The sequence below is a fragment of the Aphelocoma coerulescens genome, chromosome 1A (genome assembly GCF_041296385.1).
Source record: "Aphelocoma coerulescens isolate FSJ_1873_10779 chromosome 1A, UR_Acoe_1.0, whole genome shotgun sequence".
In the NCBI taxonomy this organism is placed as follows: Eukaryota; Metazoa; Chordata; class Aves; order Passeriformes; family Corvidae; genus Aphelocoma; species Aphelocoma coerulescens.
The window spans coordinates 10,207,101-10,222,055 of NC_091014.1; the positions used below are offsets into that span (position 1 = coordinate 10,207,101).

The 14,955-nt window shown below is 40.5% G+C and overlaps 1 protein-coding gene across 1 annotated transcript in view; it reads left to right on the forward strand.

Moving 5' to 3' along the window:
- SEMA3E (semaphorin 3E) overlaps window positions 1-14,955 on the forward strand; it is a 139,420-nt gene that overhangs the window by 103,190 nt on the left and 21,275 nt on the right. The window contains exons 6-10 of the mRNA XM_069035453.1: window positions 7,399-7,518; window positions 7,954-8,096; window positions 9,851-9,965; window positions 10,297-10,366; window positions 11,661-11,805. Of these exons, the coding sequence (XP_068891554.1) occupies window positions 7,399-7,518; window positions 7,954-8,096; window positions 9,851-9,965; window positions 10,297-10,366; window positions 11,661-11,805 (593 nt within the window). The remainder of the gene's footprint in view (window positions 1-7,398; window positions 7,519-7,953; window positions 8,097-9,850; window positions 9,966-10,296; window positions 10,367-11,660; window positions 11,806-14,955) is intronic.

The following is a 14,955-nucleotide window of genomic DNA, read 5'->3' on the forward strand; positions in this document are numbered from 1 at the left end:
GCCTAGGAAAGCTTGTGTTTCCTTCTTACTGGTCGGTGGAGACATCGCAGTGATCTTGTTGACGACCTCGGTGGGAATCTGACGTCGTCCATCTTGCCACTTTACTCCCAGGAACTGGATCTCTTGGGCAGGTCCCTTGACTTTGCTCCTTTTGATGGCAAAGCCAGCTTCCAGGAGAATCTGGATGATTTTCTCTCCTTTCTCAAATACTTCCTTTGCTGTGTTTCCCCACACGATGATGTCGTCGATGTATTGCAGATGTTCTGGGGCCTCACCCTTTTCCAGTGCAGTTTGGATCAGTCCATGGCAAATGGTGGGACTGTGCTTCCACCCCTGGGGCAGTCGGTTCCAGGTGTATTGCACACCCCTCCAAGTGAAAGCAAACTGGGGCCTGCATTCTGCTGCCAAAGGAATGGAGAAGAAGGCGTTGGCAATGTCAATAGTGGAGTACCACTTCGCTGCTTTGGACTCCAGCTCGTACTGAAGTTCCAACATGTCCGGCACAGCAGCGCTCAATGGTGGTGTGACTTCATTCAGGCCACGGTAATCCACTGTCAGTCTCCATTCCCCGTTGGACTTACGCACTGGCCATATAGGGCTGTTGAAAGGTGAATGGGCCTTGCTGACCACCCCTTGGCTCTCCAGTTTACGAATCATCTCATGGACGGGAACCACAGAGTCTCTGTCGGTGCGGTATTGCCGACGGTGTACTGTTGCTGTGGCGATTGGTACCTGTTGTTCTTCAACTCTTAGCAGTCCCACGGCAGACGGGTCATCTGAGAGGCCAGGCAATGTACTCAGTTGTCTGATATCTTCTGTCTCCACAGCAGCTATCCCAAAAGCCCAACGATGTCCTTTTGGGTCCTTGAAATATCCATTTCTGAGATAGTCTATGCCGAGAATGCACAGGGCCTCCGGGCCAGTCACGATGGGGTGTTTCTGCCACTTGTTCCCAGTTAAACTCACTTCAGCTTCCAGTACAGTCAGCTGCTGGGATCCTCCTGTCACCCCACAAATAGAAATGGGTTCTGCTCCCACATACCTTGATGGCATCAGAGTACATTGAGCGCCTGTGTCAACCAAAGCCGTGTATTTTTGTGGGTCATCTGTGCCAGGCCATCGGACCCACACAGTCCAAAAGACCCGATTATCCCTTTCCTCTACCTGGCTAGAGGCAGGGCCCCTCTATTCCTGGTTCTGGTGCATGTTGCTCCCTTCCGGTGAGTATGTTCCTGAGGTCCCTTCAAGAGGATCAGTCATACTGTCATTCTGGTACCGTCTGGAGTTCTGTGTGCGAGAGACCGGAGCAATGTTGACTCTAGATGCGCTTCTTGTGGTAGTTGTCCCTCTTTTTAGTTCACGTACCCTGGCTGCTAAGGAGGAGGTGGGTTTTCCATGCCACTTACTCATGTCTTCTCCATGTTCCTGAAGGAAAAACCAGAGATTACCTCGTGGCGTGTATCCTCTCTCCCTGGTTGGGGGGCGCCGGCTCCTAATGGCAGAGACTCTTGTTGGTTCTGGCGAGATGTGATAAATCTCTTCCTTAAGCTCCTTTTTCAATTTCTGATGGCCTTCTTCAACCAAGCTCCGGACTTGCTCAGCCAAAAGACTTGTTTCCACGGATGAGACATGCGTGCGAAATGGGGCTGTGACAGTGTCCTCGTAAATCCTCAGCTTGTTCACCAAGACGCCCACCCTGTCCTCGCCTTCCCTCCATTGCAGCGTTGCCAGGTAACGGGAGTATATCTCTGGTCCAAGGCGTGCGAACCTCAACCACATCTGTGATGTGCACTGGACACCATCTGGGCTCTTGGGAAATCTCTCATCTTCTGAGAAAATGATCTCCAGCACAGCCAATTCCCTCAGGCACCGGATACCTTGTTCCATTGTGCTCCATTTTCCTTGGTGTACCTGGAGGTCTTCTTTACAAAGGTACCTGTCCCTGACACTTGTAAGCAGTCGCCGCCAGAGGCTGAGGGTTTCTTGGGTTCTCCCGATCCCCTGGTCAATGACCACATCCCGGGACAGAGATCCCAGTTGCCTGGCCTCACTTCCGTCTAGAATAGTGTCATTGGCTGCAGCGTCCCAGATGCGGAGCAGCCAGGTCAGGATGGACTCATTCGTCTGGCGGGTGAATTCCCTCCGCAGGTCACGCAGCTCACCCAGGGATAGTGACCGAGTGATGATCTCCGGCTCCGCCTCTTCTGCTGGGTGCGAAGGTCCTGCTGCATCCTCGTCAGTCACTATGCGGACTGACTTGCTTTTTGATTTCTTCTTCTGCACGGGGGCAACTGCAATCGGTTTAGGCTGCTCTGGTTCAGTGATGGTTTGCGTGGGGATGCTGACAGTGCTTTTGGTTCCTTTCTCCTCTGTGTCAGTCTGCGTAGACATGGGCGCTGTTGTCTTGCGTCTGGCTTCTTTCTCCTCTGTGTCAGTCTGCGTAGACATGGATGCTGTCGTTTTGCATTTGGTTCCTTTCTCCTCTGTGTCAGTCTGCGTAGAGATGGACACTGTTGCTTTGCGTTTGGTTCCTTTTTCCTTTGTGTCAGTCTGCGTAGACATGGACGCTGTTGTTTTGCATTTGGTTTCTTTCTTCTCTGCGACAGTCTGTGCAGACATGGTGTTTGTTGCTCTGCTCTTCTTCCCTCCCTCATCCTGAGGATGCTGTGCCATAGCTCTGATTCTGAGCATGGTGTACATGGTGCAGGCTGTACAGAGAAGACAAAGCAGAACTGACAGCAAGTTTATGCTATCTTTGACATCCAGAGGGAGTTCAATATTTTCAAAAACTGCTGTGCCTGGCCTGAAAGGCTGGAAGAAACCACTCTCTACTCCTCCCACCAGGGGCTGGGTGCGATTGTTGAGGAGATCCCAGAAATAGGAGCCCAGACTAGGACAGCCAAACAAAATGGAGTATATTTTCCGAATGGCATTCATCGCCTCGCAGGTTATTATGCTATAGACATAATAAACCATTAAAGCAATTCTCATACCATTCCCTGGTTTTAACAGGAGTAATACTACAGGCAGGTAGTTCCCCATGTGAGGAAAGATATAGAGAGCAAGATACAGTACCCATGCAGACAAGCTGAGCACCATGGTGAATACAAAATTGTAATTCTGACTTTCTCTCAGAGCAGGCCCCACGTTGGGCGCCAAATTATGTACTAGTTTGAAAATAAACCAGTGAGAGGCACCAAGTCAGAATAACAATTTAATGGAAATTAAAGAAAAGGAAAAGAAAGTAAAAGAAAACACTGACAGAGCCAAGATACAACCTGAATCCCTATTAGGCAGGGTAGTGGTAGCAGTCTGGTGGAATGGTGGCTGCAATCCTCTGAAGTGGTGATCCTGTAGTAGAAGGGGTCTGCTCTTCCTCAGAAAGTCCAGCGGTGGCTGTGTAGCTCCTGTCCTCTGGAAATCCAGTTGAGCCCGTCCCTTTGATGCTCAGAGTCCCAGTTATATCCATGATGGGATGCTTGGTTCCTCCCTCTGGGTGGAGCATCTCACAATGAGGTAATGAGTCATGAGGCCAGGTGTTGATTAGGCTCGTTAACAGAGGATAGTCCGGAGGGAGTTATCTCTGAGTCATGCAGCAGGACAATGATGGGCCATTAACAGAAAGATAGTCTGGGGGGAGGAGGCAAGGAAACACTGCCCCACCTGATTTCAACAGCTCATGAGGATGGTAATAGAATACACCTCAACCCAGGACAACAATAGATTTGGCACTTTTTTAATTTGCTGTTTTCATACTGCCAAAAGTATCATTTGCTAAAATGTGAATTAGTCTTCTGATTTTAGTTGTCATGTGAGTAATAACTGACTGACAGTCAAAGAAATGCATGAAAGGTGCAGCTTATGTTCTACTCATTATGTTCTAATCCTTTATTCATAACATAAATTTTCCATTTTACACAAAGAAAAGACTACTGATGAATAATAGCTTGTGTTTGAATTACCTTCCAATTTGAAGCAGGTACACAAAACATGCCGCCTTTAAGGTGGTAGCAGCCTATTTATAGAAATCTTTTGTATGAGTAATTTAATATAAATGCTTCAATCTCTTTTTCTTTGGAGTTGTCACCTAGGAATTTTGAAGGGTTTAGAAGAAAAAGTTTGTATTTTAATTTGTGAATATTTGGCTTTGAATAAAGGGCAAAAGTAAAGGAATTTTTAAATGGTCACAGTTGAATTTTGATGTATTTGTTTGCTTGAAAAGAATGCTAGCTAAAAGTATGTGTGCATCACTTGAGCTAAAACTGGTCTTTGAGGTCCATGGGAGTTTTTTGTTTGCTTAAATAAGGAAAGAAGAAACATTTTATTCTTTTTAGAACATGATTAACCAGGCTGTTAACCTGATTAACCAAACTTAAATTTTAGCAATTTAATGTGAAGCTGAGGTTAGACTGGAAGAGGGGAGGAGCAGTGAAGGTCTCTGTAGTTACTCAGCTGATTTTCACTGGAAGGTAGAGGTTAATCAGTGTGATGTGCAGCAGTATAAAACCCTGCAGCCAAGACAGGAGCGAATCGATATGTGATAGTAGCTTTTCAAGGGAGGAAAAAAAGTACAAATATTTCCAGAATTCTTCAAGCCTCAACCTTAGGCTATCTCTGAATCTGGAATTGGTCAGCACCTGTAAAAACCTAGTAGTGTTCAAAATTTGTAACTTGCATTTAAACAGAAGACTATTGAAAAGGACAAGAGAAGATCCTCTTAGAGTCACAAGTGCAAAGTATATCAGAATCATGTTGAATGTTTTCGTGCTGAGATATTTGACAGTCACACTTGTTAGTACTGTCCCTTTGCTGTTCTTAGGTGAAGTGACCTGTCTGTTCACACAGGATACTTATATTTAGTTTACTCATGGTTCAGGGTAAAAATCAGATTTAATTTATGTATCTGTAAAATATTTTGCATGGAACAATATCCATCCAGGGCTGGAACTTCCATTTTCTCCCCTCAGGATCTCAGAGGTACAATTAGTGATAACTTCTTCAGTATATGGTAGAATTCCATACCAGCAGGTTAGTTATTTAAACCAACATTTTATACCTATGTCAAACAGAAGGAATAGACTCCATATCCAAACTTCTGAACATCTGGACTTACAGATGTCAGTCCTGATCATTGGCAATATGTGACGAATCATTTACCCTGCACTGATGCATTTTCCAAGATTCATTATAGTGTTGAAAAGATAAAATATCCCATTTTGCATGACACATCACCAAAACTAAAAAGAATACCAGCCAATCTGATGTATTTTTCCAACAGAATTCCCAAAGGGGGATATATGACTAACGTAACTCATTAATTAGGGTTGTGAAGATTGTTTGGAACATTGTAAAGATGCTGGCAAATTCTACAGTTTAAGCTGCTCTGTGCTGCTTAAAAAATAAAGTTCTCTATTAGTTTTGGGCAACCTTAACTTCTACAGATGCTGTAATTTAAATTTAATTTTTACTTCACTTGCCAATATTTTACTCTAAATCACAACCAGGTATTTCCAGGGCAATATCCCTTCTGTATATGATGAAGCCTAAGGCAAAACTATGCTCGGCTCCAGCTCAGCTGAGGTGTCTGAACCAGTCCCAGCTGCCAAACTATTAACTTTTCAGAATAGTCATTCATAATTATGCCACCATTCAATTCATATGTCTCTCTTAAAAGAAACAAAATTCACACTTTGAGGGACACCTACAAACAAAATTCTTGCTTTCTGCTATAATCTTTTTTGAATGCCAGCAAACGTTATTTGGATGTATCAGTCATGTTTATTTTGATTAAGCAGCAGGAAGATGTGTCACTGCAGCCTCCACTCAGATTAGCCTTTAACTGGAAATAATTTATCTCCCTCTCCTTGTGCAGTTTAATTCCTTCTGTGCTATTTTCTAGCATAAGGATGCCACCTAGTGACAATAGCTGCCTGCGTCTCAAATTGGGCCTAAGGCCACAATGATATGAAATAAATTATTGTTAATACTTGATCAGTTAAGGGAATAGTGTCCATACAAAACGGAAAGGTAGAATTATTGATGGAATTTTACCAAGGTAAAATATATCCAATATCACAATTTTAGATGGGTCAGAGATAGGCTGGATTTTTGAACATATTAAATTGTACAAATATACATACTGACTTTTCAACAGTGTCTGTTAATCAATGTATTATTTCTAAATTTTCTGATGCTTGTTTAATTTATGAATACCATCTAAATCCTTTGAAAATGAGACCCAGTTTATGTTTTCATAAATTTTTCAAGAAATATTCATCACCAGTTGTGGAGGATGGATGAAATCTCAGGTTCTGTCCCTATGCTGGTAAATATTTCAATGCTATGAAAACAAGTTATTGATGGACCAGAGAAAAATAGTTCCTTTTTTTCTGTCCACTGAACATGGAATCCCCTCAGACAGAAATTTATTCCCAAACTGTAGTTATTTCAGGTGAAGTGAAACAATTCCAGTAGGCTGACTGGAAAACCCACTCAGCCTAATAAAACTTGTGCTTGTTTAAAGGAATAATTTCTAAGGTAGCAGGTACTGCATCTTGTCTCTCCAGCTGGGGAGATAACTGCATCCAGCCCTCCAGTGCTTTCAGTATGACTCTCTTTTCAGCCATGTTTTCCACAAAGCTAAATTTCATAATTATGCTCAGGAAAGGCTCCTGTGTTTGAGTTCCAGTCTGTGGATTCAGTTATGGTTTAGCCTTGAGCTGTAACCACATAGTGTAGCCCAAATCAGTAGATCGGTGCAGCTAACAGCATTCTTATCCTTAGCACTGTGCTGTCTGAAAACTGTTGCTGCATTTTCATATGATTTTCTTGCTCCTGTTATATCTAGCTCCTCATACACCCACCATGTCCCTTCCAGTTCTAGAACCAGGAAATTTGGTGCTTCTCACTAGCAAAACCAGGGCACATCTGGAACTGCTCAGCAGCCAATCGCTGGTCAGGGTCTTAGCACTGGTGAAGATTTGGGTCCCATCTCATTGTCCCCAGAGCCAGGCACTAACTGGACCACAGAGAGATCTTTGAACTGAGGTGCCCAATGTGTCAGATGTAATGTGGCAGATGTGGATAGATGTTAATGTAACACTTTCATGTTCTGTGTGTGAATCTATCTTGTCGAGACAGTTTTGAAAATGAGACCACTATGCATGAAATTTAAAATTCTTGTCCTCACGCTGCTCCAGCTGCAAATTCTGGACTGCTGGTGTGAACGACATCCAAGTGCACTTCAGACTGTATTAAACTACTGACTCACCTTCTCCCTTTGAGCAAATACTAAGGACACATATTTATAACGTGGTTCCTATCACGTGCAATGAAATTAATATGTAGAGTATTACCAAGTTGTTTCATTTTGTTTTTCTTTTAATGTCTGGTCTGCAGGTGGTGAACTTTTTACTGGTCTCTACAGCGACTACTGGGGCAGAGATGCTGCTCTGTTTCGCTCCGTGAACCGCATGGCCCATCTTCGCACTGAGCCTGACAATGAGCGCCTGCTGAAAGGTACCAGAAGGACAAGGAGCTAAAACCAGAGGTGTTTCAGATGACTGGACAATTTCTGGTTTGCATGGGATTGGAGATTGCTATGCAAATATCAGTGTTGAGTTTTAGCCTAACTCAAATTAAAGTATAGAAAACACAGCGAATGGGACTGGAAAACGATCTTTTGCAAAAATACAAAGGAATATTAATTTGTCAATTGGAGGTATAAAAATACTTCAACATTAGTGTATTCTACATCTTATATAGATACCCACCAAATAAAAAAAAACGTTTTTTACTATTTCTGTCACTCAGTTGTGCTTTGGTAGCTCTCTGACTCACAGAACCCTTACCTCTTGTTTTATTTTTTGGTTTCTATCAGCTGATTTTAAGGCTTGAAAAAATAAGACAGTATTTTAATAACTGGACTCAATTAATTTTTGGTTTTTTTTAAAGAACCAAAATTCGTTGGCTCATACATGATTCCTGACAATGAAGACCACGATGATAACAAAGTATATTTCTTCTTTACTGAAAAAGCTTTAGAAGCTGAGACAAGCACTCACGCCATATACACCAGAGTGGGACGTGTATGTGCGGTAAGATCCTTTCTCTGATTGTGCAGATAAGAAACTAGAACAAATGATAAATTGTCCAGCAAATTATTTTCACAGACAGACTGAAGTTTTACGGGAAGGACCAGAAAAATCATGAGGAAAGGCTTTGCTTCCCTCTACTGCTCTGTTCAATTATCCATTTCCCACTCAGGCCATCCTCCTGGTGTGTTGATCTCATCTCTTTTTGGCTCCCTGGCCCCACACAGAGGAATGAGATCTCAGGCAGTTGCTGGCAAGGAGCACTGTTAACATATGATCTCCCAGCTGCCCATATTGGTGCTCTCTAAACACTGATGAATTTTGGGTGCATTCCTTTTCTAGTAACCAACTACTGTAAGGCTGACGAGAGGAACTCTCCCATTCCCACTGGGACTTCATCTGCTTGATTAAAGGAAGGAAAGAGAAAGTTCTTTCTCAAGATCTGATTTTGTTTAAAAAAAGAGTTTGTATTCCCCCCTCCTAACTGTAGGGGATGCCTTCCTAAAACTATTGGCAAAGAGCAAGATACAAGTTAATTATTTTCTGTCACCTGGATGTGTGGTATTCATCACATATGCTCACCAGCATACTGCTCCTTAAACTTTCTTGGGTATTCATGATTAACTTAAAAACATCTGATGTATGCAAACTCCCAGTATGCAGCCTCAGACATTAATGTTCACAAAGTCACTTGGCTTTCTGGATTCCAGCCTGCATCAAGATCCAAACTGAAATTCTTTGGCTTATGTTCTGAATATATGCCTGAATAGATTATTTTAATAGTTCCCTCTACTCTGCAATTTATCCACCTGGAAGTCTTATCTCTAGCCATGGGTTAAAACAAAATCCCACTGACCTTTCTCTTCCACTTCTCCAAAATGTATCTGGCCATTAACTTCACAGCTGTATGTCAGAATTCAGATTTGATTTAGTGACTACAAAAAATATCTAGCTGTTGATTCAAGGACTGGCTTTTTTTCCCCAGCTTTTACATTTTCATCTGAGCTGTAACAGGTTTTGCAACACAGAGGCATCTACTCCCCATATTTCTACTTTTCTGAGGAAAACAGGTCTGTTTGTGAGACAAGTTTTGCAAGCCTATCGCAGAGCCTTCAACAGCCAGTTACACGGGTCTTGAATGTTAGGCCACAGATTAAGGATGTTACCTAAAGGTTACAAAACCTGATTGCTAAGTAGTACTAAATGTTCCCTTTTCTTGAAAGTCACAACTGTTGCAAGAGCAAGAAAAAGGTGAGACAGCCATAGTGAGGCAGGTGTTGTCTAAAGTTGTTGAGAATTTGTTAGAAAACCATGTAAATAATTGCCTCAGACTTGCCCCATCTGCACCAGCTCTATAGACAGATTCAGGGCTTCAGTTTCCAAATGCATTGAATTAAACCTGTGCTGAGCTCTTAAAGCAAAGCTAAAGTTCAGCAATGTACTCAGTATATCTAGTTTGCAAAAATGACCAATAAAAAAAAGCTTTACAACAGCTGTATAGCTAAAACTATCCAGGGATATGGTACAGAATTAAAAAATTCTTATGAAACCACAGATCTTAATGAGACCTGGACTTGATCAGTGCAATCCTACTTGAAAACTGACTCCAGAGAAATAATACTAGTAATAGACATATGGTTTGAAAATGGATGCTTTTGACATTAGAGGATACAATGAGCAGCTAATTCATCAGAGAAGTTTGTGCTTCCAGACTTACTCATTCAAATTACCATGGGCATTTGTTTCTCTCTAAACAGAATGACATGGGAGGCCAGCGAATGCTCGTCAATAAATGGACCACTTTCCTCAAAACCAGGCTAGTTTGTTCTGTGCCTGGGAGAAACGGAATTGATACACATTTTGATGAATTAGGTAAATATCCTAGATGGTAACAAACTTGAAACCATGGAAAAAACATATAACTTCATGATAACACATTTACAGCCAAATATTGCACTTGTATTCATTATCAGGGAATGGTGGTTAGCGTTGTTTCCAATGTATATGAAGTTGGAATACATATGGAGTTCACTATCACCAATTACTCCTTTATGTATTGCATTGTTATTCATTTAAAATCTGCATAAAATAAAATAGAGTAAATGAGTAAAATAGGATTATGTTTTTAACAACCAATGAATTTTCTTTTGGGGGGCTGGGAAAAGTAGGTTTTTAACAATAACATTGCATTTAAATTTTACAGAGGATGTGTTTTTGCTGCAAACTCGTGATAACAAAAATCCAGTGATATTTGGCCTCTTCAACACTACAAGGTAAACAACTAGAAGAAATAATAGCAGCCATAGAGAAATGTTTGAACAGTCTATTAAAGAGATAGAAGCTGGATGATACCTATCCCTTAGCAAATATATAGTAAACAGTTTAATCTCAATTCTATTCACAGTGGGCTTCCTTGCTAATGTAAAAACTTCTCCATAACACTCAGGGGCCTGAAGTGTCATTCTGTGATTCAGCATATCTGGATCACAAATTAATTAAATGTTTCTCAGCTTGACAATTTCCTGTGTCAAAGTATATGCACTCCTGCATACTTATAAGAACAGCATCTCAGAGCCACCTGTCTTCCTTCAAGAGCTCCACTGTAATTCAAGGTTAAGTAGATAGCAGCTTAAATTCCTACTGACTTCTTAGTGAAGCCTAAAGTACCAGATGTGTTGTTGCTGGTGGCCTCCTTTTCCACCTCAGCCTAGTTTGAGTGCAAGCACACAGTACTCTCAGCTTAATTTAGGATGTAACTGGTAGTGCTTTTGCCATTTTCTCCTGATTTATTATTTTTATTAGTAACAGAAGGCAGATCTGCTCCTCTAGGGTTGCAGACACCTGACATTTCCTACTGGCTCTCTATGCCAGCAGAGAAAGGTGGGCACCTAATTAAAATTATCTGGATCAACTTCTGCAGTCTTCAGAAATAATTTCTTTGTAGAGAACATTGATGCCTCTTAAAAAAAAAATTTAAAAATCCAATTGTTTTTATGGAACAAAATAAAAAAAATATTAGAATAAAATTTAAAAATAAAATAGAAACTTTTATCTGGATTTTTCTACATAAAATGATCCGTTCTAACTAATAATACCAACTAACGTTCCCACTCAATACAAAAAGGACTCAATTTAGGACTGTTCACTTTAGTCAGCATTGGTTGGTTTCCATCTTTCCAAGCAAAAACAGTAGGAAAAATTTTGGAGGAGAAAAATGATTAACTGTTTAAGTCACTAATCAAAGACATACAGGATCTGAGTTCAGACTGTTGTGCTTCCTCTGTGTTTCTAAACAAGTAATTTAGAGTTTGTGTACACCATCATCAGATTTTGGCATAGCAACACAGAGCTTCCTTGGAGAAATGTTATGAATATAAACACATTAAAGACTTTTAAAGAACATTGGATGCAGTATTTAGAAGAAAAGCATATAGGAAAGAATAAGCAGTGTTTTCTCCCTGAATACTCTTGAAATGTGACTTGGTTTTAATTACATTATAATTCCAGTATTATATGGACAGAATGTGACATGCTGCTTTAATAATGTCTTTAAATTTTACTTCATAGCAATATATTTAGAGGATATGCTATATGTGTTTACCACATGGCAAGTGTCCGAGCAGCTTTCAATGGACCATATGCTCATAAAGAAGGACCTGAATACCACTGGGCTCTTTATGAAAGAAAAGTACCTTATCCTAGACCTGGTTCAGTAAGTACAATCTATTTTCCACTGCTTTGCTATGTAAAAGATTTTGGAAAGAAAAAGCAGACTGCTGCTAATGTAAAAATCTTCCCGACTTCACAGACCAGGATATAGTCCTTTGAATATCTACTTACTCCAGGTACTCCTGGAGAAGTGTGGAGTGGCTCAGCAATAGGTTTAATCAAGTACTAGAACCATACATTTCCCAGAGGAAAATAGTGGGATCAACTATATACAATTTTTCAAAATCCTGTTGGGACATGATTTTATCAACTTTGTGTAAGGGTTCTAAGGTCCCAAAATTAGGACCCCAGGCAAAAGGGATAGAAAGAGGCAGCTCGAGAAGGTGGGTCAGACTCTGTATTCAGAAACAGTAAGTGCATTACCTGTGAAGGAGCCTCACTTTCTTTCTTTTGTGTGGTGAAACTGGGACATTTAACAAGTGTAAAAGGAAGAAGAGAAAAAAGCAAAACAAAACAAAAGAGAATCCACTATTTTAATGTCAGGTGATTCTCATTCCTTTTTTCCACCTCATTTTCCAAAAGGATCAAATTTAAATACTTCTGTAATTTAGATCAATGCACAGGTTAGAAATGAGACATATTTTAATAAATGTAACTAATCAGAATAAATGCATTTGTAGACAAGGAGCGAATTCTCCATCATTCAAAGCACTTTGCTCAAGATTGGTTCTTTCTGGAAGCAATGGTCTGGTACCCTCACAATTCACTGATTTCCCTTCAGACATCACAGAGTAAGATTTTACTACCCTTCAGTCAGGTTCCTGAGCTTATCAACATTCTTGTTCTGTACCCTTTACAAAGAATATAAAAATATTAAAACAACACTGTAAAAAAAACAAACTTAGAAAAATCACTCACACTTTTTGTTAATTTTCACACAAGTTTCTTTTTAAAAATAATTATTTTTCAATGATGATTAATGGAAGGAAACAAACAAGAAATATTTTGGAAATGCACTTAAATGGGAATTAGTGTAGGGAGCATTCAGCAACTATCGAGGTGCTGTCATGTAGAGAGTTGTTCCTGTCTGGTACTTAGATTTCTGGAGGAAATCACAAACTCATGACTTAAGAGACAAGTAATTAACTTCCACAAGGGATTCCTAATTCTTATGTTGTTTTCTCAAGGACATCACAAGTAATCTTCACCTCAAGCCGTTTTCCCATTTTAGTGTCTTTTTAGGTGTTTCTGCAGTTTCTGTGCCAGGGCTCTCACATCCCCACTCAAGGGGTGAGGAGAGCACCTGCTGGTGCAGGTTGAAGGTACTCTTTGCATTGCAGGGCCTGTCACCATCTCACAGAACAGGCACAGCCAGGGCTTCCAGAAGGAGGCAGGCAATGCCAGGCTCACTCAGGGAAGTAAAAGATCCAGGAATTCTTTTTTGCCCCGTATTTGTTGGGATTACAACTACCTACCCACTCATGGCAGTTGTCATGTGCTGCAAAGCTGCTTTTGTTTACACTCATGAAGGTCTATCCCTTGTCATTGGGCAGATTTCTAACTCTGAGCAAAGACATTTCTAACAGCTGTTTGTCTAAATCCACACCCCCCACCCCCAAAGTTTTCACACTTCACCTCTTAATCTCCTCTCAGGCTAGGGGCTCACTCTCTTGATATTGAAGGTGGAATAAACAGTTGCTGGATGTTCCTTTCAGTGCTGTTTTCCCTTTGATAATTGAATCAGTATTCCCTTTTGTACTAAAAACAATCATTTCCAGAAATAAGCATTGCATACAATTCATTTATCACCAGATCTCAGGAATGAGAGGCATGTTAGCTTATCTATTCCATTCCAGTGAAGTTTTTCTCCTTGTAGTATGATTTCAAATGAATGTCCTTTCTCATTTTAAATTAATCATTTAAGAGTAATATTTTTCTCTACTTCTCTTGGGGTTACAGACGTAAGTCAAAATGTAGAAGGAATTGTTCAAAAAAAGAGATTATCTAGGATTTAAACATTATGGATATGATTTGAACATCTTGGCCAATGAGCTACCCCTGTAGCACTACTGACATCAATACCAAATACTTTTTTGTTTGTTTGACACCAATTGAAGTCATTAGTATTGAGTCAGGATAGAAAGACAGGTAAATAAATTATAGCATTTTGGGGAAAATGGTTGAATTCAAAGGAATTGTTAGTTTCATATTTGATATTTTGTATATCAAATGTATGGGTTTTACACTTTTACCAAATAATGAGACAGTACTATGCATGGATTGCAGAATGGCTTTATATTTTGCAAAGGTGGTACAATCCAAGTTCTTTAAGTGGTATTCATTTTTTTCTGGGCAGTAGAACACCTCACATATGTTATTTGGACTAGCATTAAACACAGGCATGAATTCACTATTAATGACTGCAGTTATTACATTGATATCTCCTAGCACTGAAGATTAAATGGTGTCTTTTCGGCACGAAGGAGAGAGCACAGCACCAGCACTTAGGCAAGGTTGGCAATGATTTTTAGAGAGGCTGCCCTAAGTTCCACTTGCTTTCAATGCTTCTCTTCCTTGACCATGTTTGGGTCAGAATAGAGTGTCACCTCCCCAAAAAAGCAAGGCATAGGAACTGAAAAAGGAGCAGAAGAGCACAAGTAATTTCCCAATATCAGGGGAAAATTAGCTGAGGAAGCAGTTCTCTCCTGGGTGCTAATAGATTTAATCGTGGTTTTCTTTATATGTTGCAGAGCTCATCAGAGGCTGAAGTAAAAGGCTATGCCAGCTAACAGAGCCTTAACTGATTCATTTTTAGCTACTCATTTAGGGCAGAGTTTAGAGGTCTTTTCAATGTTTATTCAGTAGCATGAAGAAAAATTGTGTAGCGGGCTGCAGCCAAGTGTTAGGTTTCACACTCCAAAGAATGTGCATTATGTTGGTAAACTAAATCCCACTACCTTTCCCATTACAGGAGTGACACTATAAAGAGGCCAAAAATAACATAATGGGCATCTCTGAGAATCAGCACTCATTGATCTTAGGTATTGAATGAGTAAAGAATAAGACTACAAGGAACGAGAGTAGAGCTTAAAGCTAAATAAACAGAAAGCCACTGTTAAGAGTCACACAGGTTCTGACAGACTCCACAATCCTCTGCCATAATCTCTGCTGGTTCTTTTAGTTCATTTAGGCT